This window comes from Penicillium maclennaniae, assembly GCF_028827695.1.
Source record: "Penicillium maclennaniae strain IBT 15551 chromosome Unknown utg000003l:1.0-5670915.0:1.0-5674809.0, whole genome shotgun sequence".
NCBI classification, from domain to species: Eukaryota; Fungi; Ascomycota; class Eurotiomycetes; order Eurotiales; family Aspergillaceae; genus Penicillium; species Penicillium maclennaniae.
The window spans coordinates 5,619,364-5,644,852 of record NW_026623215.1 but is presented as its reverse complement, the minus strand read 5'-3'; the positions used below and the strand labels follow the sequence as shown (position 1 = coordinate 5,644,852).

Genomic DNA, 25,489 nt, shown 5'->3' with positions numbered 1-25,489 from the left:
TCTCGGCTTCAGGTGCGCATAGCACATCTAGATCGGCTAAATCGGATGGAGCGGTAGCCAATGGACTTGAGAAGGCCTGTTGTTGACTTGAAAGGCCTTTGACCATATCTTCTAGCTCGTCTAAGTTTACGTGCTAGTGTATCAGTGTTCAAGAACAAGAAGCCGGAAGGAGGTATAGTGTACCGATTCTACTGAGGAGAACCTTAGTTCTTGAGGTAACAGCGCCTTTTGCAGGGCCTGGTCGCTTTCGCGCTCGACCATACTGGCACACCAGGCCAAGTGAGGTGCAGCGGGAGCAACTGGGTTGTACTCTGTCACCTGTGCACAGGTGGTCAATAACCATATAGGCATTTAGTCTCAGTAGTGAGGGCACACATTTTCGTTTCAGCCTAGTGAGGCTCTATCAGCTAATATTCCATAATGGGAATAGATGGACACCGGCTTACCTCTTGCAGTGGCAGCATACCTGCCATTTGGACGGATCAGGCGGCCCATCTTGATGTGGCCTAATATCCTGACGGTCTAGGAGATTGTGCACCAGTGACAGTGTATGGGGAGACATTGATATGGCTGATACAGTAACGTTTGCTTCTTTTCATGTCTACTGTAACATTAATGCAAAGGGGGAAGGTAGAAGAAATATGTGGGAGGAAACCCGGGGTACCCTGGAGAACCGTGCTTTTCCGCCGGGAGAGACCGGGTCTGTAACCCGACATTTCCCCGGCAAGTGTCTACAGTATCCACCCCTCAATGCCTCTACTAAAAGGCCAAACAAACAAGTTCGGCAAATTTGAATCGTGATCTAATTTCGATCAAAATAGAAGCTACTTGTCCTACAGCTGTCACTCAAACTTGACTCCATTCCTTAGCGTTCCAATATCTGTCACCTTGACTTCCATCCGAGTACCAGGCTGCAAAAATCGGGGAGGCTTCATACCATTCCCGACACCTCTTGTCGTTAGAAATGAGGACGTGTGGGAAAGGTAAAAGATAGCTCACCTCCTGGAGTCCCCGTCATAATCACGCTGCCCTTCTGCAGTGTCGTTCCGGTGGACAAGTAAGACACTAGCGCCGCGCAGCCGAAGACAAGATCGGAGACCAGCACATCTTGTCGTAGCTCTCCGTCGATCAACGTCTGGAGTCGCAGTCGTGACGGGTCTCCAATCACATCTGCCCGCAGCAGACACGGACCCATCGGCGCAAACGTGTCAAACCCCTTGGAGAAACCCCATTGAGGGACGGGTCCGGCAATGGCCCGGTCGATCTGCAGTTTACGCGACGAAATGTCATTGCCAACGGTATATGCGGCAACGTAGTTCAAGGCCTCCTCTTCACTGACATTCTTGGCATCTTTTCCGACAATCAGGCACTGTCGGGGAGTCAGCGCAAATGATCGGACTGGTTTGTCTTGTCTCAGCCACTTACCAGCTCACCTTCGTAGTCAGCTTGTTCGTCTTGCGCAATCTTGGGAATTACCACGTCGCACCCATGATCAGAAAGGGTAGTATTTGGCTTGAAGAAGATAGAGGGAGTCGGTGGGGGCGTGCGGCCCGTCTCGCGGACTGCATTCATTTCAGCATTTTTGAGCACTTGTAGGGAGATCCGGCTTACTGTGAGTGAGGTAGTTCAATCCAACGCAACGTAAGATGGGAACATCTTCTCTGGCCAGTGGTCCCAGCAGCTGCTTGACAGTGACAATTTCACTGGTCACCTGGGAGGCCTCATCGTAGATATCTCCCGAGATGAGTTTGGCCTGGAGTTTGGTCTCTGCCGTTGTATCTGCCAGATCAAATTCTAGGAATGGGAGAATAGGCTCTCCATAGAGAACACGGCCGTCAGTAGCAAGAAAGCGAATGAGTCGTTCCCAGCAGACCTTCATTTTTGGTTTTTTCAAACATACAATAGCTAAACCCGATGAACAGACAAGGTAGTAGAAGCTTAGACACCCTGCTACAGGCAGGTACGTATCTACTTTATATGATACTTACACTTTTAGCGGGTTAATCAATCTAGCCTCGAACGAAAGTCGGGAGGAGCGGTTAATCTGCTGAGCGATCGGCCCGAATTGTTGTGGAGAATTCCCGGCAGCGGCAGCGGCAGCGGCAGCGGCCTATCTAGTCGCTCCGCCCGGGCTCGGACCCTGCGAGTAACCCCGGATCTTTCCCCACGGGGTGGATCGGTTCTCCTGCATGTTATAGAAGCTGATCCTCCTGTCTTGAACATGCATGGTCTAATTAGTCGGCATTGCCTGACAGTATGACCACTATCGCCACATTACCTCAGGATGGGGGCCTCCACGGGGAACAGTCTCACTACGACTCACCCAAGCCAGACGAAGAGAGTGACCACATTGAAGATGTATCACCATTCGGGAAGACCAGCCGCGAAGATGTGGAAGGAGGCCTCTCCAACATACCGTCGACAGTCGACCCCAATAATCCACTCAACTCGCCCGAATGGAAAGTAAGTTGCTGTGTGAAGCACTTCCACTTGCATTGCCCAGTTTCGATAGAGCCCTGCTAAATCGCCATGACAGAAAGACATCAACCTGATCCTTATATCATTTCATGCCATGATGACCAATTTCATCGGAGCAGGAATCATTCCTGTCTACGCAACCTTTGCCGAGAAATTTGGAGTATCTATTCAGGACGTTAGCTACTTCACGTCAATCCACGTAAATCCTCCAAAAGCTCCTTTCGTGATGAAGTTGGCCTGCTGACGATATGCATGGAAGATCCTTTGCACTGGTATTGCACCCTTCGTTCTGCTTCCGCTCTCCAGACGATTCGGTCGTCGCCCGGTCTGGTTGATCTCTACTCTCTGCACTGCGGTGTGTAACATTGGCTGTGCCGAGAGCAACAGCTATGCAGCAATGCTGATCTGTCGTATCATCGGGTCATTGTTCCTTGCCGCCCCTATTGCACTGGGGCCCCCAGTCGTGGTCGAGATGTACCGGGAGCAAGAACGGGGATATAAGCTAGGAATTTGGACGTACGCATACATGCTGGTATATTTAGAAGGCTGAGGCTAAGCACAACTACAGAGTCCTTGTGACACTTGGGCCACCAGTCGGTCCATTCATCATGGGGTTCGTCGCCCAGAGAGCCGGTTGGGAATGGATCTATTGGACGTTCGCCATCATCAGTGGGGTCCAATTTTTCCTGTACTTCTTTTTCAGCCCTGAGACGCGATACATTGCTCCAGGGCCGATCGAGCACAGCAAAACCGGCAAAACAGGTGTGCGGCAATACTTGACCTTCCGCCGGATTGATCCGACCCCCTTTACGGCGAAAGAGATGTACCACCCCTTCTTGAGGGCAAAACACATTCGCATTGCTCTGCCAATCTGCTCGCACAGCATGATCTTCTGCCTGTCCGCAGCCCTGTTGACCGTGGAGATTCCACAGCTCTTTGGACCCCGGTTCGGATTCAATTCCGAACAGATAGGGCTGCAGTTTTTGGGCATCATCGTCGGCACCGTGACGGGAGAAATGGCCAATGCCATATTGCACAAACTGCTGAGGGCTCGCGCTGCGAAACCCAATGACTCGCATGTCAGGCTTTCATGGTATATTTCTCTCAGCTATGTGGGGTTTGTGTGCATGGTGGTCGGCTTGGTGGTGTTTTGCATCCAACTTGATCATACAGCTCCGATGCATTATAATGTGACCCCGATTGTGGGTGTTGGAATTGCGGGGTTCGGCAATCAGGTGGTGTCCAACTTTTTGATTAATTGTATGTTGTCTATCCCTTTAAGATTGACTGTTGCAACGCTAACCCATTCCATTGTAGATATTATGGAATTTGAACCTGAACATGCTGCTTTGACATCAGTCCTATTAGGATTGATCCGCCAGACATGGTGTTTTATTGGACCTTTCTGGTTCCCGTCCATGTTCGAGACGCTGGGATTCTCAGGGTCGGCAGGTTTGCTGGTCGGCTTGGTGGTGGTTAGTTGTGTGTCCCTGATATGGATGCAGTGGAAATATAAACATCTGTAAAAGTGGAGTGAAATATACTTGGCTCTTGTCTCTATGTACCATGCATTATGAACGAATGCTTTAACCTCTACCTCTGCCGTCGACGACAACAATGTGCAGCAGTACCGGATCCGCCCAGCCCACATCACTCGTTGCTTAACCACCCCTACACCGCGGTGTAATCACGTACGTGCCTCCGAATCCATTTGTATGTATCAGGCGCCCATCTACTCGATATATATGTTCAGACGCCATATCCTCTGAAAAGTGCCTTTGATGTCGCCACCACCTACTATTGCGCTTCCGCCCAGGCAGTTGGCCAAACTGTTGAGAGGTCGGAATGTCTTGTATGCAACCAATCAACGATGTCTAAAGCTCTGTCATTGTATTACCCCTGATTCTGGCAAACGTGGTCGGTAAGCGAGTGACGCATGTAAGCGAGTGACGCACCCGCCCACTTTTTCTCTATATCTTAACACTTTTATCAACCAGAACGCCTTTTATATTAATTGATCTCTAGCTTTATATATATTCCTTTTATGTCCGATCTGTCGCAATAGGTGTATTAGGGTGGACGCTATTTCTTCGGTACTTATATATCCCGCGGTAATAGGCTTAGTGGAGCTAGTATTACCCGCGAGGGCTTCTTATAAGCTTCCTCGAGCTCTAATACTTCTCGTACGGATAGACAGTTATCGTAGGCTATCTATCTATTCTTATAATTACGCTTTTACTTTTATATAGCGTTTATAGTATATAGCTACTTATTTTCTTACTTTAGAAGGATACTATTTTATATTATAATTTAATAGCCTTTAATAAGCTAGTTTAACGCGGTTTATGAAGGCGATAGCGGACTTTTTAAGCGTCGCTTTAAGAAAACTTTAATTAAGGATACTTACTTTAAAAGCTCGTTAATATTCGCGGGTATATATAGGTAAAATACGCTTAATTAACTATTATAGCTTATATAAGATTAAACTATATATAAATAATCTTTAGATCCTCTTATTCTGTCCGCTAATAATTATATTATTAAGAAAAGCGAGCTTTAAGCTCTAGATAGCGCTAAGTAAAGTTATATATCTATTTTTCGCTAATAGTCTAAATAAGGGTATATGGGAGATCCAGTGGGAGATTCAATAGGAGATTAAGTCTTTTATCCTTCGATGAATAAAAGGATATTTCCTTAATAGGAAACCTCATGGTATGATATGATGATTGAAGAAGAATTAATTTTTTCTTCTACAGAATTGCGGACATATTTATATCTAATCAATTATAGTCTAGGCATCATGTTTAGTCTAGACCTATTATTAAGGCATCATTAATAGTCTAGACTTATGTCAAGGCATCATTAATAGTCTAGACCTATGTCAAGGCATCATCAATAGTCTAGAACTATATCAAGGCATCATTCATAGTCTATCCATGGAACACCTTTTAATAGACCAATTATAATTAGGTGGCTTTTCGTATTTACCTAACCAATTATAAAGATCATAGTCTTCTTGAATGACTAAAGGTAATGCTGACAGTCCTTGAATATGCTAACAAAGGTAATGCTGACAGTCCTTGAATATGCTGACATATAGAAGGTATAAACTTACGCGATATTAATAGTGACTAAAGCCTAGGGTCAGTAGCGATTTAAAATAGTAGAAATAGCTACTATAAGTAGCGGCGAACTCTAGATTAGATACCCTATATATATTATTAATATATATTAAGTATAAGTAAATAATAACTTACGTAATACGCTTTAGTATATTATATTAGAATCTAACTAGGCTATTATTAGGGCCGCGGCTAAGCTTAAGTATATAGTTAGTATTTTACTAACTATACTCGAGGATCTAATACTTAATAGCTCTTTAGCCTATAATTATTTCTGCTAGGGTCTTAGAGCGACAATTAGGTATTGTGGGAGATCCGGTGGGAGATCAAATGGGAGATCAAGTCTTTTATCCTTCGATAAATAAAAGAATATTTTCTTAATAGGAAACCTCAGGGTATGATATGATGATTGAAGAAGAAATTATATTTTTCTTGTAGAGAATTGCGGACATATTTATATCCAATCAACAATATTCTAGGCCTATATTAGACTTGCATTGTTTTAAGTCTAGGCCTGTCTTGCTTTGAAATCAATTATAGTCTAGGCATCATTTTTAGTCTAGACCTATTGTCAAGGCATCATTAATTGTCTAGACCTATTGTCAAGGCATCATTAATAGTCTAGACCTATGTCAAGGTATCATCAATAGTCTAGACCTATATCAAGGCATCATTCATAGTCTATCCATAGAACACCTTTTAATAGACCTATTATAATTAGGTGGCTTTTCGTATTTACCTGACCAATTATAAAGATCATAGTCTTCTTGGATGACTAAAGGTAATGCTGACAGTCCTTGATAATGCTGACAGTCCTTGATAATGCTGACAGTCCTTGATAATGCTGACAGTCCTTGATAATGCTGACAAAGGTAATGCTGACAGTCCTTGAATATGCTGACAGGTATAATAGCTATATTATAGCTATATAGTTAGTATATTTTTACTATATAAAGTCTATATATATTTATTAGCTTTAGTATACTCTTAGCGGATATAGCGATATATTAAAGGCCTATTAGGAAGAACTATTCTATATATCTAAGCTAGGGGATTCACTATAATATTATAGCTATATTAGGTTAGTATATACTTAATATATATAGAAAATTATAGATTTATACGCTAATATTCTCCTTATTAAGAACTATAGCTATAATAAAGGGCGGATCTCCTAAGATATCTTCCGCCTTAATATTATACTTATAAGCTCTAATCTTAATAACTAACTAATAGATAACTAGCTTCTAGCTAGGGTTATATTAGGGATTAGTCCTAGATATAGTTAATATATGTTTAATATATATTTTATAGCTATATACTATATATATAATCTATATCTAGGTTAGGATTAGTGACGTTTAATACTAAACTATTAATAAATATAGCCTTATTAGGGCCTAAACTAGGATAATTAATAAGATTTACTATAATAATATACTTAAGACTATTAATATATAATAAAAATATATAAAGACGCGTTAAAAATAAAAGTGAATATATATTTTTATTATAAATAGAGAGGATAGAGGGTAGGGAAGAGAGAAAGAAGAATAGAAGTAAAACTAATAATAATATATTTCTCACTTATTTATTAATATTTTAGATAATGAATTTAGACTTCCGCTTTCTTTATACGCAATTTATATTTAGTAAGACAAATTAATTAGAATCTAATAAAATAATTAATTCTGCTAATATTTAAAATATTTTCTTATGTGTATAGTATAAAGGTATAAAGATATATAGTGCGGTTTAGAGATATAGGGGTTTACCTTAGTTAAACCCTTAGATAATAATATATATATTCTAGGATAAGTCTATATAAATCATATATAGACACTGACCGGGACCTAGGATTAGTCATAATTTTCTGGGTCCCCATCAACTTTTTCTGGGTCCCCGCCAGCTGGAACCCGTTGGGAAACGAATTAAAAATGTAAGTGGCGACACCGATTTCCGGAAGTACTGTAGTAGCGGTCTCCAGAAAAAAAATACTGATTGAGATCTGTTTCAGAGCACCAATTTTCACATGGCCAATCAAGGAACCCGCCACCACCGAGACAGGAGAGGGTGGCCTGGTCGGCGACGCTCGCAACTATGCACTAGATCGTTTATCTGGTCGTGCTGTCATGATCATATTGATTCCGCTTGACCCCATTGGTCATCTCAGCATACTAGGCTATACGAACATAGCCAGTGTAGACAACCAGATCAAACGCAACCTCGGCAGTAACCGCGGTTATCTCCAGTACAGCACGGTCCACCAAGTCTCCGGCGAAGTGAATTAATCAAAGTCCCTTGATCGACACGGTAGATCCGAGAAAGTCGATTATTTCCTCTACAAGAATAGCAAGACAGGGGGCAAGACAAAAACATTTTTGCTAGCGTCGTGGTTTGGTGCTGAGTCGGGCTTGAAAGGGCAGAGTAATGCTTAGCATTACAGTAGTATTCGAAATCAGATTTACCACTTCACTCTTAGACCTTCACTCCCAAACCCTAGCTTGAAACACGCTAGTCTAACATTAGCCATTCCCCAGTAATTCCTGTTAGACTGTACTGCATTCCCTGATAACAATGGATGAGTCATCGTTATAATACCGTAATTTGCCTTAGAATTTGGCAGTGACAACCACGTCCAACCAACATGCAGCAGCCTATCAAGCGGGCGACCAAGCGTGAACGTTAAACACTGGGGACAATGACAGCTTTTCTCGGAGCATATAAGACAACTCTACCAGGGCATTCGTGGCTCAGTATGAAATCATGACCCATCAACAATTTGGTACAATCCACTCAGAGGCAGACCCCTACGATGCAATGGTGATGTCATTATGCATGCTTAAAATCATAGTCTCATTGAGCTTGCAGCAGAAGTATATGCCCTTATCCTGACAAATAGCCGGACCAATAAAAAAAAGGGTTAGGTAAACATGTTGCTTCATTCAGCCACCCTTAGGCGGAAGCCGGGTCGGGCCATGCTTCTTTAAGCGATGTTTGACGTTGAGGTCAAAAGAATATGTTCATGTCACTGCTTGGCAATTACAATGGCTCCAGCCAAAGGTGTACCTTGATAATCCGGCCCAAGGATATTTGACTGTGCCACATATTAGTCAACAGATCGCTTTTCCAGTTTGATAAGGAACAATAAGCATACCGACATGAAGCACCCTTTATCAGATGAGCGATATGTTGCATCTCCACATGCTGGTCTGGAGGCGCATAGGTCCGCACATGCCTTGGCGTCAGCCACATAGGCGAAACCAACTGAGGAGGATATTAGCAATTAGGTACTTATATAGAAGGGGAAACAACGTGCCATCTGGCCCGAGGTTCGTTGTGACGTCGCAGTAAATTTTGTACGTGATGCCACTATTAACGTAGAGCTTTCCGTCATCGGCTGGACAAGTTGGATTGGTGGTAGTGGGAGTTCCAGGGACGCAGGCGGCGGGTTGATAGACAGTACCGAGAGGACAGCAGCCCGATTGGCCCGTTCTTGTGTCGGTATACCGGGTACCTATAGTATTAGGTCAGTAGATCTTGCGTCGTGTATACCAAGAAGACAAGTGTGAATGCTACCCACCGACGCACGAGGGACAGAAGCTTTCATCGGGGGGGAGACCAGGGCCAGTGGCGGCGAAGGCCGTAGACACAAGAAATGTCAGAACAATAACAGTAAGGTAATTCATGGTGACTTGATAATAATAAACCCTGGATAGTAGAGCAATTGTGGTTACAAATAGAATAGTAACCTCCCATTTATATAAGAAGCAGTCAGACTTGAGGGGCACTATCATTACAAATAGTATTAGCCAAACTTACTTGGCTCAATCTCCTGTATTTCTGCGTGACTATGCATAGTTACTGCATTAAGTTTATGAGATATATCCTTTTCCAATTTTGAACTAGCCACAATTCAGTTGGAATGCCTATGTATGCGTGGTCGTGCATAGTAATGCGAGAAGGAGGGGTAATCAAAAGAGCTGTGTAATAAAGTTGTTCAAAGTCTAAGAGGGATCAATTACTTAAGTCCCCAGAATATAGTTCAAGAGAATTTTTGGCCTTAGACACATATAGAATGACATAACTATCTCGCTGCCATATTTGAATTTATTAGAGCAGCTGCACCAGGGCTGTTCAACCATCGTTTTAGACATTAGTTCCTGGAACCCTACTCATTGGTGATGTGTCAAGTCCCGCTTTTAATGTATTGTGCAGTGAAATACTTAAAAGGGTCTAGCTACTTTGAGGCCACGGCGCTAGTAATAGCAACTCCGCGATCTACCGGCAGAATTACAGCGGGGTCACTGCCAACATTAGAGACAGCTCATAGAAAACTGACCCTGTGATATATGCGGGGTAGATTCTAGGCAAGCAGTCGCATGGCTTAGTTGGGAACCATTTGGCGCACGCATGTTCCTTTTTCATGAGATGAGAAACCGGTGGAGCACAGGCAGAATCTCATCGTTATTTGCGATTGGACTCTAGGCTAAAGTTCAACCAAGCCACTTTAAGCCACTTTTTTTCCATGGTACTATAAGCGTGTTCGTAGGGGCGACTACATACTAGGCAAAGGTAGCCTGCTCTGTAGCTGAAACCCTTGAGCATCGTACCGATAGGAGCCTGCAGTTTTCAATGGTCTCCAAAAAAAGTCAAGTAGCCAGGAGCTGTGTAGCCCCGCTCACTCGGCAGAGGGATGAGCAGGGTATAGTAAAAATGGTACTGGTATGTGATGGTGCGTGATGAAACCCTAAATATCGCCCGGTCGCACCCCATCAAATTAATTGACCCATTTTCGGATCCCTGTAACAACCCTTGGAAATTGGGTGATAGATTTTAAAATTTGGCAACATGTGGGACATGCTTGTTTAAAATCAATGTAACTTTGATAGGGATCCAATCAAAAAAGCCTACTGGTATCTGGACTAGCGTTTCTACTGGTATCTGGAAATGGGCTCCCATAGTTAACAAAACCCTAACCTACTGGGATGTATACATCCCACTTACCCCCAAGGGATAGACTCGAAGTGCATTGTTTTTTCAAATAGTATCATATGCTGCTGTGACTATGCAGTGTTACTGCATTAAGTTTATTAGATGTCACTTTCCAAACTCGAGCTAGCCACAGTTCAGTTTATAAGCTGCAAGGTAGTGGAATAGGGAGGCCTATGCATGGTGGTGTATAGTCTTGCATAAAGGAGCGGTAATCAAGAGCTGCCTAACAAGCTAGGTCATTGCCTAAGAGGAAATCAATTTCTTAAGCTCCCAGAATATTGTTAATGAGAAGCTTAGGCTTTAGACACATAGAGGAGGACATAGTTATCTCACTGCTATATTTGGATCGGCAATTTTGAATTTATCAGAGTAGCTGCACGAGAGCTGTTCAACCATCGCTTTAGGCATTAGTTTCTAGAATCTTACGAATCTTAGTCATCGGTGACGTGTCAAGTCCCGCACTTGCAATGTAATATGCTTTAAGGTATTTCAAAGGATCTAGATGCTGTGAAGCGACCGCACTAGCAATAGCGGCTCACGATCTACCGGAAGATCTACAGCGGGGTCACTGCTAACATTAGGGACAGCGCACAGATAACTGGTTCAATTTGATAACAGAGGCGGGTTAGATCCTAGTAGCAGAGTCACGTGCCCTTCCTTAACTAGGTACCCCCTTACCGTATATATATTCCTTTTTCATGAGATGGGAGACCGGTGGAGCACAGTCTTTGTGTGATATGAACTAAATATTATATTTGCCTTGTCGATCGAGTTAAAAATACTACGGTATTACTAGGTATGCTTCCGAAAATCTTTTCATTAGCCGCAAGCGGCTTATACCGTCGGGAAAAAAAGAGGGCGGTGTGGTAGGCAGTTCGTGGACATTCGGTCATTAAAGGGTTAAGAAACAGTTGATTCAAGAAGTTTCCTGCCACTTTTTAAAAGTAAAAATCAGACATAGATGTTGAGATAATGAAGCTGTGATTTACCGCATTTGATATGGTGTTATGGGGTATGTCATTCGCCCGTGTGTGTCTCGCATATAGGGTACTTTAGCCCAAAAATTATTACGGAATCGACGTGCATTCGGCGGTGTACGATACCCAATCCTGCATAGTCATGTCCTACGACTTCATGTAGCCGTATTTCATCCAAAGTAGGAGACCTCTGACAGAAGATCCCTAACGGAAAAGGTCGCTTCTATGTTACCGACCAAGACGAAGAAGAATTCGTGTATCATTAACAGAAGCAACTAAATTGGAGAAGAAGAAGAAGAGAGAAAGAGGGAAACGAGCATCTACGAAACAAACCCACTTCTATCCCGAATCGGGTTAGACCCACGGCTCCTTCCAGATCACGTTCCCCCTCAGGCCTCTCTCAGGCCACAAGACATTCATGCGTCACATTCTAGAGGTGGGCGATGGCTCTGTCCCTGAAAACCTCGTGGCTAAGGATGACTAAATTAGAGGGGTTTGCTAAATATGGCTAATACTGCTTCCTAGCTGACTGGCTATTGGTCACACTCTAATTTACTCTAGACACTGTAGCCTATGTGATCGTACCATTAGTTCTTCTGCAGCTTGTTGGGGGGATATCCTGGAATCCCAGGCACTTAATGTAGTTAGGCGTGAAATCATCGACTGATTGAACATTAATATTACTTGAGAAGAATCGTCCCGTATCTGCACCTACTCTCTAGTCCATAGGATGATGTTGCTGGTCTTTCTATAACTTTGTGTGGGGCATTTCCTAATCCTACACTGGTTTGGTATTTGTACTTCTCCAAGAAGTACTTAATATGCAGTCAGCTTTCCAATATTTCTGTCCTCTGTAGACACATCACATGTTATTCTTTCATGTGCAGGTCCAATGTTACACTGCAGAAATAGTAGTAAGTCTGGTGGCCGTTCTCTTGGGCGCGCAAATTATAAATAGCCCCCCGATCCTTGTGTTCTTCTTTTCTTTAGCTCATCCTTCATTGTTCACTTAAAGACTTGTATTAACCAACAAAAATGTCTGACTACACCGGACCCGGACTCTACCAGCTGTTAGCTGCTCATGCCCCGAACCTTGCGGCTGCCATTGAGGGCGAAAGTTCTACAAGCGGATCTCGGGTAATGGGATGGTAAGACTCTTGTCTCTAGAAATCACAGGAAGACATAATACTCGGAATGCTTTAGGGACAAGTCATCCGGCGGTGATCATCTGAAATGGGTTATTGCTGCTGCAGGCAATGACGAATATTTTGTCTTGAACTATGGCTCTGGTCTCTACATGTGTACTTCAGGTACGGAAGAATAAACCTACTATTAGTGTGTGGTGTCTAACATTGAGAAGCGGACGGAAAACTAGGCGGCCAGATTGTGGGTAATCTTATTGGGGCGAAGAGTAAACTTGCTAGATGGAAGATTATTCCTACCAACAACGGGAGCGGTGCTTACTAGTGAGTGTATTTTATATAAGTGTTAGAACTTACGATACTAATCTTTTCTAATAGCCTTGAGAGTGTTGATCAGCCAGATCAGTGCTTGGCTTTCAATAAGGAAGGTACTTCCAACGGAACACTTGTAGTGCAATGGAGTAAATCAGCCCAGAAGAACTGCCAGGTTTTCATCAGAACTCCTGTTTAAGTACGGCTGATTGAGTATCCGCAGACAACGATAGGGTACAGGGGATCATGCTGGCAGGCTCAACGTACTGCTAAGGAAAAAATCCCTTAGGATAAGTGGTTCGTTAGTTACTAGTTGTGAAAACGCTGTTATTATTCAAATCATTCTCGTCTGATAGACTTGCTACTAGGCGCCACCTCAGTAATTGGTGTAAACCATCTTCATCTATCATTGGGTCATGAACCGGGGTGAGATTACCTATTGCGGATATTGCCTGCGGCTTGAGCCGGGAAAACCCGCTTCAAATCAATTCCAGGAACGTATTTTCCAGTTCCACCAATTCTATCAGGTATAATATTCACCGACAGATAGTTTTGACAGAGTCATATTAACACGATCCAAGGCAGAGAATCAAGGAGAGATTCTTTTGTGAAATGGAGCTGAGACGCAAGCACACGTCTCGATGGTCCTCAAATTTACAACAGTAATCAAGGTAGCCATGTAATGGTTAATGTAGAGGATCGTCATCTTTGTCATCCACGATATGGAGTGCCGATAATTTCTTGCTTTGAAAATGTAAACTTAGCCACGTAGCATGACCAAAAGCCCATTACAGTCGGTGCTTTAAGGCTTGGTTCCCTAGATGCTTATTGCCTCTTATAGTCTCTTATATCAGTGTACGACCAAGGTCTTCCCTAACTTATAGGGCAACTCCCTCCAGAATACATTCCTATAAGCTGGATCCTTCTCCACAGGGGGTAAAAAGAAGTTAAATAACCAGGGCTACATAGTGTGTAGATTATTTAATCGGAGCTTATAATTTGAGCGGCGATCAAAATCCGAATAGCGGAACGAGGGCGACTACAGGCGGTGGATTAAAAATTTTATTCTTAAAATCCCAGCGTTAAACACCCTAGAAGGCACAAAGTTGCTGGTTAAACCCCGTTCTCTCAGTAGAGAGGTAGGGATTGTGGGAGATTGGCCAGAGAACACCACACTTTCCACTCAGACCTCAGATCACCTGCAGTCCCTAATACAATTATATCCCGGGCCTTCTGTCGGAAATTGTTTCAACCCGCTCAAAGACTAGCTTGCCGTCGCGTGCACCGATTTGTGCCTTATTTCATGCGCTTCTATTCCAATTCACTGAGACGACAATGGCAGTGTCATCAGCTCTCACCCGACGGTGGCGGGCAATCTTTCGTCATAGAACCTTTTGTAGCCTTTTCTCCAAGAACAGCTGCCAGAAGGAACTCGGGGTCAAAACGGGGTCTTCCTTTATGTCCTTGGCCACCTCCCGATTATTGACTGTCACTCGCCACTCAATACGATAGTGGATATAGGTCGGTGGATCCTGGTCGTATACTCTTCCCTCCTCCCATTCCGATAACCGGAGCAGCCTAAGAGTATCTGGCTGTGAATGATCTTCTGTCACAATAGACGGGGAGGGACTAGAGTTAGACGGTTTTGCATAGGGACTACCTAGGTATCTAGGTGTTAGAGCGTACTTGGAGCTGTGTGCCGATGGTTTACGCTCCTTGGGCTGCGAAATGAAATCGTTATGATATGGGCTCTGTGTCATCTCTACACACGATGGCAGTCCTTGGAAGGTCTATATCAGCTTCTCGGGAGTACCATATATTTATAGACGTTGGTAACGAATGACAATCGGAACCGTAGTAATACTACTATTAACTATATTATATATATAGATTTATAATAGCGATATTAGGCCGCCGGTATTCTATATATTAAATAAGATAGCTATTAATATCCTAATTGTATAGCTATTATATTTATTACGCCTAAGTTAGTATTTATGGATAGGTTTTAGTTATTTTTGAACCGTTAGTGTAAGTTAATATAGTTAGACCGAATTATTATCGATAAATACTATATAATATTGAATAAGTCTAAGATATTTCGCCTATAATTATAATAATTAGGTCGATTATATTAGTAGAGCGTATAGATAGTATTTTTAACCGCGATATTACCCTTATATAAGGAGACCTAGTTATTTGAGCGAATATATATAAAGCGAGAGAATATTAATATATACCGCGAGCGTACTAGCCGCTATAATATAGTATGTTAGATATACTAACCTATAATTATATCGAAATATCGTTCCTAGATATAATAGTTAGAGGATCTAGGTATCTATTATTTTATTCGCGAACAGGTATAGCGTACTAGACCTAATCGAGTAATTATATATAGTAGTACTAAGCCTATTATAACTGTTAGAGCCTAATGCCTAATGGGTGCTTACGTTGGCTGACTGGGTCAGTCACGTAAGCCGTGCGTACTTAATACGGTGTAAGAGCATAATTGCCTAGCGGCAATCATAGTAGCCTTTTTGGTTCACGTTTCGATTGCTGAGCTCTTACAGTGGTTATAACAATAACCTAGTGAAATGGGAACGGCTCGATGGCTGTCTGGCGATGCAGACTGGACAACACACACACACACTGCCTGTCTGGTGTAGAGGATGCTGGATGAGGCCGTACTGATGCCCTGTTGCGGCCGCGCGGGATAATCTTAATGCTACATTATGGATAGAAGAAATTGGGTGAATCCTGAATGAATTAGGTACATAACTTATCTCCCTCTAAGTGTGTCTGGAGATATACTATATACTGCAGATATTAAATTATGCCTGAGGCCACACATAGGCTTATTATATCACTAATTCTCCCACTATATACCACCCCTCCCTATAAAATTAACTGTCCCGTGGTTAAGCGCAGTCAATTTAGAATACCTAAGCCACTTTAATAAAAGTAAAGAAAGATAGGACCAGAATATCTATTCCCTATCGCCGCGGATATTATATCTCTTCCTCGTTATTATTATCCTCTGGAGGTATAACTTCTGGATTAGGGGGACTAATATATAGCCCTAATACCTTATAGTAAAAAAAGGAATCTTTCCCGAATACTAGCTTCTCCGCCTTAATTATATCTCTAAATAATTAGGCGTATATTTATTGCGCCTTCCTCCTCTATAAGATAATATAGGCGGTTATTACTACTTTATCCGGTCCGAAGAGGATATCTAACTTAGCCGATACACTAGGGTCTGTCTAGTGGCTATAACTAACTAAGTATTTAGAGATTAAACCTTCCCCGCGGAATTATAGCGCCATAGGAAATATATATTATAGATAGCTATATATACTACTTATAAGCCCTAATAGAGTTCTTAGAGCTTATATAAGGTCTCAGTGTGCCGCAGACACTTCTTCCTACGTACCGGACTCTAGAGTATCTAGAGTTAAGTGGTTATCTCTAATATATATAAACTATAGCAAAATGCTTCTTCGCCTCTTAGTTACGGGGCCCGTCGACTTATAGGGGATATTAGGCAAACTAATTCGGATATTATTAGCTATATAGATCTTCTTTACTTAGTTAGTACTATATCGCTTAGTATCTTCTAGGGTCCAAAGATAATTATTAATCTTCTGTACGAAGCTATCCGTAATATTCGTCCTATCCCGTACGAGAGCCCACTACTTCTAAATATAGCGATATATACTAGGCAGAATCTTAGTATAGTTCTATTTATCTTTATTATCTAATACTAGACTGCCCTATAGGATTACGCTGCCTCGTCTAGTCTGCACTAGGTTATTTAGATTTATATTAATATATCTAAAATAAGTCTGTTCCTTAGGTATAGTACTCTTTGCGTAGTATAGGAAAGAGATTAGTCGGTAAGCGTAGTCTGGCCGGAAGAAAACATAGTATATATAGTACGCTAGATCCTAACGGATAAGCTATTAAATAATACCGTGCTATATATTCCTTAACTACCTAAGGCGAGGCTTACCTATATAAGGTAGATAGTAGTAGTTATATATATCTATCTCCTTATATATAAGAGTAAGAAGGCTACCTAGGTAATATCTATCGAAGTCCTTCTTTAACTAGCTAAATAACTACGGAATAACTATACTCTCTCGCTCTTATATTTATAACTTTAATATAATAGGTATAGGCGTTATAGGGTTAGGAGTAGGAGATACCCTATAGTAAAGGCTTTTAAAGGATAACTAGGTTACCTTACGATAGTCGGCGATAATAAGAGGATTAGCCTAATACTTAAAGCGATAGAAATCTGACTATAACTTATTAATATCTAATAAAAACTATATCCGGTTCTCCTTTACTATAGTGTCTTAGTCCTTAGTGTGTTAGTAAATAAAATTAATTCGTATCGCTAGTGCCGCGTAGTCCTTACTAACACTATATATATTAAATAATTTAAACACTCTCTTCGTATAAGGCAGATAAATTATATCCTTAGTAAAGGTTAAATCTAGTTCCGGAAGGGATAGCTTTCTAATACGCCTAAGTGTTACTAACTTTTGTCTGTTCGTAGCGTCCGTAGGAAGGGCTAAAGTCTTATTTATAGCTACTCTTTAGGCGGTATAACTATATTTAGTAGTCTCCTTTCTCTCCTACGAGGGGCTATATTCCTTATTACTTTCTGATAGGTAGTTATTAGGAAGTAACTAGGCTATAGAAAGATTAGAGACTATACTAAATAAGTCGCTAATAGATATTAGGTCGGCCGTATATTCCTTATCTAACTCTTTAAGCTATATCGCTATATCCTATATATTATTAGGTATAATACTCTTAGGATTATAGTTATCTATCGCTTTAGTATTAGTATCGATCTTATCCTCTATCTTAACTATAGTAATAGAAATAAACTATCCTAAAAGAGTAGTCTAGCCTCCTAGTTAAATAGTGGGTAGATTTTGGCCGAAGCCTACTTCGTAGCAGTACCTATCTTAGTCTATTTATAGTCTACACTAAATAAGATCCTCTTATTTAAGGGCTAAGGTATACTTCCGGAGGAGGGCCTTTAAAAGATCCCCTTAAATAACTCCTTTAGTATTTCGGATACCTCTACTTAGCGATAATAAGCGAGAGAGAACTTTATTATTAATAGAGAGGCGAACGTAATCGTAGCTAAGGCCAATAATAATAAACCTACTCGCTAGCTCTATTATCGAACGAGTAGTTAAGTAACCGAAGAAGGTATTCGCTTACTATTCTCCCTATACTTCGATAGCTTTTAGCTTATTTATAATAAGATATTGCTTATTCTAGGCGCGTTATGCTTATATCCTCTGGCCTTCAGATTACCTTCTCTGGAACTCCTTATACTCTTCCGAGCCTCTCTATAGTTCTTCCTTATTAATATATTAGTATAGTAAATTAATAGCACGCTCCGTATAACTATAGTTTATAAGTAGCCTATCGAATAGTTAAGATACGAGCTCGTACGCCTAAAGCTACTTATAGCTTCGAAGAAGCTAGAGGGCATTCTCAATACTATTGATAGGCTATCTATATATCTCGATATCTCTTAGGAGGTTATCGTTATCTATATCGATCAGAATTTATATACGAAGATATACGAGGGTATAGTAGGGGGTTAGAAAGAGAGGTTTTGCAAAGTGAGATTTTTAAAGTGAAGTTTAGGGCTTTTAGTATTTTATATTCTAATACTTTATAGGGGATTTACTATATAGTCTTTTTAACCTAGCAATAAAATTGTAATAAACAAAGGAAAATCGTAGTAATAAGCGTTTAATCGATAATAACTAATAGTAATAAGTATCCTTCCCCTCCTCGTTATAATAGGAGAGCCGTCCCTTAGCGATATAAATAAGTGTAAGGTATAAGGTATTTTGGTACCTTAGGCGAAGGATCTTTTCGGCCGAAAAAGTATCTTATAGTATCGGTGGAATAATCGTTTATATAGTAGGATAAAAGAGTTATTATACTACTCTTAGTCGACTAACTAGTCTTCGCTTCCGAAGGTAGCCAGTCTATATAATATCCTATATCCTATTAGAATCTCTTATTCTACGAGGGTAGAATCTTTTAAGTCTATCGCTATTAATTATATCCGTATTCTTATCTCTAATATAGTATAGGATAGTGCTATTAAGTTCCCTAATAGAGTAGGATCTATTTCCTTTAATAGACTTAATCTAATATAGTCTAAGCTATCGAAAACGGAGCTTCTAAATAGATATTATATCTAAAGACCTTTAACTATTATATAGTAAGATATAGTTATCTTTCTTAAGGGGAGTATTATAAGTGCGATAGTAGTCGTTAAAGTATCCTATATTATTCTCCTTAAGGCGATTTATTCGTAGGATAGCTTCCTTAATATCCTTCTCTTATCTTTCGATCTATCGTACGCGTATTATAATAAGACTTAGTCTATCCTAGATAGTCTCCTATAGTAGTGTACTCTATATAGATATCTTTAGTTTAATCGGTAAGACTATATATACCCTAAATAGGAAATAGTATAGGCTAATTCCGGTAATAGCATTAATAGTTACTTAGTCTACTATTAATATAGTATAGAAATAAGGTCTCTATCGGTTTATCTAGGTAGAAATATCTCCTATTAGATATCTACTAGTTATCTTAGAGAGTGCGTCCTTTAATATTCTTATAGAACGCTTAACCGAGCTATTTAAGCTAGGATAATATACTAAAATAGTAATTTTCTTAATACCGCGGTCTTTAAGGAATTTTAGTGTCTTATTACGGTTTTTAGGTCTATTATCTATAATAATCTCTCTTAAATACTTATAGCGGTAGATAATATCTTTATAGATAAAACTCTAGATTACTTTAGAATCTATATTAGTGAGGACTTATACTTCTACTTAGCCGCTAACTGACTCTCGCCCTTAGATAATAGATTTAAAGCTATCCTTATCTAGTATATAGGTAATATTAATAAATTACTTATTAAATAGCCTTAGGTTCTTCGGGGTAATAGCGGGCTTATATATCTATATTAGGTCTCGTACTTAGTATTTAATATAGGTTCTAATAAATATAGCGATATCTTTAAATATTCGTGGCTAATAGTATCGGTGCTTTAATAATATATAAGTGGCTTCTTAACCTTTATAGGATAAATCTATATATGCGCTATATAGTGTATTCTGTTAGTCTTCCTTATTATTAAGAATATATTATAAGATCTCTATTCTTCCCTTCTATTAATAGAAGAGATAGCCGTCTTAGTAAACGAACTTTATATAGCGTTTCTTAAAGTAATAGAATTAACTACGAGATATTTCTGGCGGTCTTCTTAGTATAATTAGGTACCGCGCGATATCTTATAATTCGGTCAAATAACCCTCTATAAGAGGCAGGACTATAGCGTTAGCGGTAGGGTTATTATTCTTATCTTTATCCTCGTCCTTATCTATTATAATAGTGGCACGCGTTAGGAAATAGCTCGCCCGTAAGTAGGACACTTCCGTATTAATAAAGTTATTAATATTAACCTTCTGCTATTATTATCTAATTTTTTTTTTCGGTAGTAGGACGCCTTAAAAACCTATCTGCTACGCTATTTTTCCTCCCTAATATATACTTAATATCAAAGTTAAAGAGTTAGATCTATGCTATCCACTAAGTCACTAGTGCACTAGGTAGGTCGGCCGTAAGGCGATTTAGTTAGGACACTAATATTTTCGCGTCTATTTCTAATATAAAGTAGATATTATATAGCTAATATCGGAACTTCTTTAATACTATTAGTATAGCGCGATATACTAGTTTGCCCGTATCGTAGGTAAACTATATCTCTATCTATACACCTAATTTATATCGCGTAGGTTTCCTAACACTATCTTATTCTTATATTAGGACGGCGCCCTAACCCTTTCTAGATACGTCTATCGTAATAATAATTACTAAAGGCTTAAAGTTATAGTCGATAGATAATATAGTAGGGAATATAGAGAGTACTTCTTTAACCTAATCAAAAGCGGACTACTACTTCGCCTCTTACTAAAATAAGGTATTCTTCCTTAGGTAGGTATATAGGCTATCTATAATAATCTAAAACCCGGCCACTAAAATACAGAAATAAATAGCTAATCTAATAAAAGAGCGTAGTTTATCTTTAGTCGATAGGGTTAGCTAGTTAATAAGCTTTGCTACCTTACTCTCTGTAGCGTAGCGCCTATTAATATCGCAGACCTAGCTAATAACTTTAATACCTAATATAGCGAATTAAGATTTTTCCGCCGAGATAGCAGTACTAGCTAGCTTAAGAAGATATAAAGTCTTATTAAGATTCTAGAGGTACTCAAGGATAAACCTATATATTCCTAGTAATACGAACTTATCGTTATATTAGGACCGCGGCCCTTTAACTATAACGTTATCCAGAAATAACCTAATAATAATATTAAAAATTAAATATAAGATCTATAATATTACCCTTTAGAATTATAATACTGAATTAGCTACGCCTTATAGGATAGTAGTCTATTATAGAAGGCCTAGCGGGGTTTAAATAATAGTGAGGTCCCTATTTTCTTTTACGAGGGTAATCTAATTATATCTAGAATAGAGGTTAACTAAAGAGACTAATATAAGTCCCGTAAATTCTTTAGCGAACTTATCGATATCCGGGGGCATATTTATATCTCGCTTTATAACCTTATTAATTAATATCGTAATATTAATTAATCGATACTTACCTATACCTTTCTTTTTTACTAGGAATTATAGGTTTCTATATAGACTATTATATAGCTTAAGGATACCCTTCTATAGTCTTTCTCGGAGTATCTTATTAATAATAGGCGCGAGAGTATAAGGAATCTTAAAGCTAGGATATTACTAAGCTTTATAGGGTATAGTCTTAATACGCTAGGCCGGTATAACTTCTTTACGAATATAACTTATATATTCCTAAGACTATATAAGTACCCCTTCTCTCTTAAATAATAGCTTATATAATAGTAATCTCTCTTTAGGGAGAAGAGCTATACTAATAAGTAGTGTTTCCTCTCTCTTAAGCGTAAGCCTAGCCCCTCTTATAATAGTTACTATACGAGGTCATAGTAAGTTATCGAATTCGAAGGAAGTATTAGCGGCGCGATACTTTATATAGTACTTTTTAAGGTATATCCTTTATTAGTTAGGGTTATTAGCGGGGATCGACCTATTAGAATTAAATAAATTAACTAGATATATCTTATCTGCCTTCCTCTTATAAAGGGTATTAACTTATACGCGATAGGCGATATAGTTCCTTAATTAAAGGATATTAGGTAGTCTTATCTTAGGGAATCTTAGCTCTAGTATAATAAAGTCCGAAAAGGATATATAGTACTTAACTTTATCGAAATAGGTAATATCGGCTATAGTCTTCTAGCGATAATAAAGATCTATTAAATATTAGATCTATAAGGCACTAAGATAAGGAGAGATCTTTTCGGCCGAAAAACTATCTACCCTATAATTTGTCTCCCTATATAATTCTTTTTCTCTTATCGCTATATTTTTGTATTTTCTTACTTTCTATATATTTTTATTATTTCTTCTTTAGTGATTATCGTATTTATAGTATTTAATAGTGCTATTAAGTAAATAGTCTTAGTAGACTTAGCCGCTAGGACAGAGGTAGGTATTAAGGCGGCTACTAAATACTTAGTTAGGCTTTTAAACTAAAAGTCTTATATTCTTTAGGCTAAAGTTAGACTTTATAGAAGGATCCCCTATTCCGTAGATAATACGCTTTAAAGCTAACGCGCTTCCTTCTATCCTAGCTTAATATTATATAGATAACCCTCTTATTACTTTTCTTAGAGGTTTATAGTAGTGCGTCTTTCGCCTATATCCTACTAAGTAAGAGATTATTTATATAACTATCCCTAACTATAATATATGACTCAGTTATAATATTACTAATATTAATTAGTAGATTCTTAATATAAGCACTAACTACGAACTTATCGCTATTAATAGAAATAAGCTTTAGCCTCGGCTTTAGCTATATCTACGCCTATATAGATTAGGCGATATCTCTGCGAATAATATTAACTAATAATCTAGTATCGATATACGCCTTAACTACTTATCCGCTAACGGAAACTATTATAAATAGGAGGTCTCTAAAGTATTCACGGGAAGAAGATATAGGCGAGATATCTGCTATTTAGGTATTCTAGTAGCTCACTTTCGCGGCTAGATCTTTTATATTAATAGGACTATCTATCTCCTAATAATACTTAGTAATATCTCTTATAATTTAGTTAATCTTATCTTTTACTTCCTTCGAGAGAGAGATATCTATAAAGTTCGACTAAGTATATACTTATAAGAGTACTTTATTAATATATTAGTTAATAATATTTATACTAATATCTTTACCTATTCTAGCGTATATCTTCGGAGCAGACCTAGTAAGCTTACCGATTATAAGGGTAATCTCAGTTTCCTATATCTTTTATATTATAATATCCGAAAGCTAAGATCTTCGCTACGTAATATCTAGGTTAATAGGGCCGCGGACTCTTCTCGGAATCTAGCTATATAGCGGAGTAGCTTCTTACTAAGGCCATATAATGTAAGTCTCTTTAGGCTATCTATCTTATATTATATCGTTATTATTAGTATTAGTAATATATAGTTAGAATCTGCTAGTCTAAGAGTTCCTTATTCTAATAATATCTTAGTCTCTATAGCGCTTTATAAGATAGCCTTTAATAGTGTTAATAGCGCTAAATAGGATAATTACTTCCTTATCCTCACTTTCCTCGAGCCTCTCCTATATAGACGCGGTACTAAAAAGCGTAGTAATAATAGAGTAAATAGATATATTTAGGTTCGTAAGATAAGTGGGAGCAAGAAAAGTAATATAAGCGATATTACTACTTAGCTACACAGATACTCTGTATAACTCTTGCTTCTTTTAGTTATTATACTACGCTTAGAAGGCTTCTTAGTTTAATTATCCTAAGATCACGCGTAGTCTTAGGCCTAGTTATTTAATAGTACCTAAAACTATCTAATTCGTAATATTATAATATATAATACCGCGGCCTTATATATCGCGGATAAATAGATATTTATTTAGTTAAGAGAAGTAGGTATCTCTATATATTTAGTATTTTATTAGAGGATTAGCGCTAAGGCTATTCGAAGGGTTTCTTTTATTAGGCTCGTACCGAATATTATTCCTTATATCTCAGCTAGCCTATAGCTTAAGAGTAAGTGCCTCTATCTATAATTATATTTCTCTAAGCTTCCTATCCTATTTATCCTAATACTAGATCTAACTAACGGTCGGTTAACAATTTTCCTAAGGCTTTATAATAGTAGTAGGCGACTACTACGGGGATAAAGTTATTAGTTACGCTTAGGGTTACTCGGGGAAGATTTAATAGTTAAAAGAATTCTCTGAATATCGGTTTTCTCTCTAATATATAACCTAATTAGGGTTATATACCTCCGAATAAGTAATTAGTATCCCTCTTAGTAACTACTTACGAGAATACCTTCTAATAACCTTCTCCTTAAGTTACTATAGAAGTCCTTAGATAAGGAGACTTACCCTATCTATATCGCTAACCTCGCCTTTTAAGTAGATATAGCCAGAGATATTATCGAACTTATTAAGATATAAGCGGATATTATCTTATATTATCCGCTTAATCTATATAAGGGATTAAAGGTATATCTTTATATACCTTTACTACTTACTATTATTATTATAGAAGTGCTCTAAGAAAGCTTCCTTAAAGGTATCTTAGTCCTTTCTTAGCTAAGAGTCTTATCTCTTTACCTAAGACTTAGTGACCTTCGCGTAGTACTAAGGTAATATATCTATAATATCTTTATCGCTTTTAACGCTATATCTAAAATATATATCCTATAGCTTCTCTAGGAACTCAGAGATATTAGTCTTATTAAAGTATAAAGCTCCTAGGGATTCTAGAGCTAGTAATACGGAGAAATAAGGCACTTAAATTATATAAGGATAAGGTATAGCCTATACCCTACTAGGCGGTTTGGCTAAAGATAATAGTGGCTAGTACTTATAATCTATATTATCCGTATAATTATTACTACTTAGGGTCGATTCGGATCTTTCTAATATAGGTTTACGGTAATCTGTGAAGGTTAGAATACCCTTAGGGTCCGATAGCTTAGGAGCTATTATACCTTATATACTATACGCTATTACTTACTTATAGAAAAAAGATAGCTTTTCGGCCAAAAAGAAATACTAACTCTGTGCGCTTTACTTTTAATTATATCTCTTTAATAATTCTTTTTTTTCTTCCCTTTTTCTTATTAAGGCCGCTTCCTCTGCTTATAATTTATAATACAGAATTATTTACATTAATATTATCTATATAGTGGAGTGCTATAGCTATCGGATACCTAGGTACCCTTACTCGGCCACTATATTTAATTAGAT

General features: G+C 39.0%; 4 protein-coding genes across 4 annotated transcripts; 2 read left to right on the top strand and 2 right to left on the bottom strand.

Moving 5' to 3' along the window:
- Positions 1-141: 141 nt before the first annotated feature.
- Positions 142-495, bottom strand: N7477_004201 (uncharacterized protein; the record flags this gene model as incomplete). The annotated part of the gene is made up of 2 exons (XM_056965864.1): positions 142-311; positions 447-495. The coding sequence occupies 2 exons, from the start codon at positions 493-495 to the stop codon at positions 142-144; spliced, it is 219 nt and encodes a 72-aa protein (XP_056825817.1).
- A 347-nt stretch (positions 496-842) lies between these two features.
- On the bottom strand, positions 843-1,879 carry N7477_004200 (fumarylacetoacetate hydrolase family protein; the record flags this gene model as incomplete). The annotated part of the gene is made up of 4 exons (XM_056965863.1): positions 843-949; positions 1,000-1,369; positions 1,426-1,562; positions 1,612-1,879. The coding sequence occupies 4 exons, from the start codon at positions 1,877-1,879 to the stop codon at positions 843-845; spliced, it is 882 nt and encodes a 293-aa protein (XP_056825816.1).
- Positions 1,880-2,256: 377 nt separating this feature from the next.
- On the top strand, positions 2,257-4,004 carry N7477_004199 (MFS general substrate transporter; the record flags this gene model as incomplete). The annotated part of the gene is made up of 5 exons (XM_056965862.1): positions 2,257-2,463; positions 2,537-2,677; positions 2,738-2,994; positions 3,047-3,738; positions 3,796-4,004. 5 exons carry the CDS (start codon positions 2,257-2,259, stop codon positions 4,002-4,004), a joined length of 1,506 nt encoding a protein of 501 aa, XP_056825815.1.
- An 8,603-nt stretch (positions 4,005-12,607) lies between these two features.
- N7477_004198 (uncharacterized protein) lies at positions 12,608-13,225 on the top strand (the record flags this gene model as incomplete). The annotated part of the gene is made up of 4 exons (XM_056965861.1): positions 12,608-12,720; positions 12,776-12,882; positions 12,933-13,038; positions 13,093-13,225. 4 exons carry the CDS (start codon positions 12,608-12,610, stop codon positions 13,223-13,225), a joined length of 459 nt encoding a protein of 152 aa, XP_056825814.1.
- Between the last annotated feature and the right edge of the window lie 12,264 nt (positions 13,226-25,489).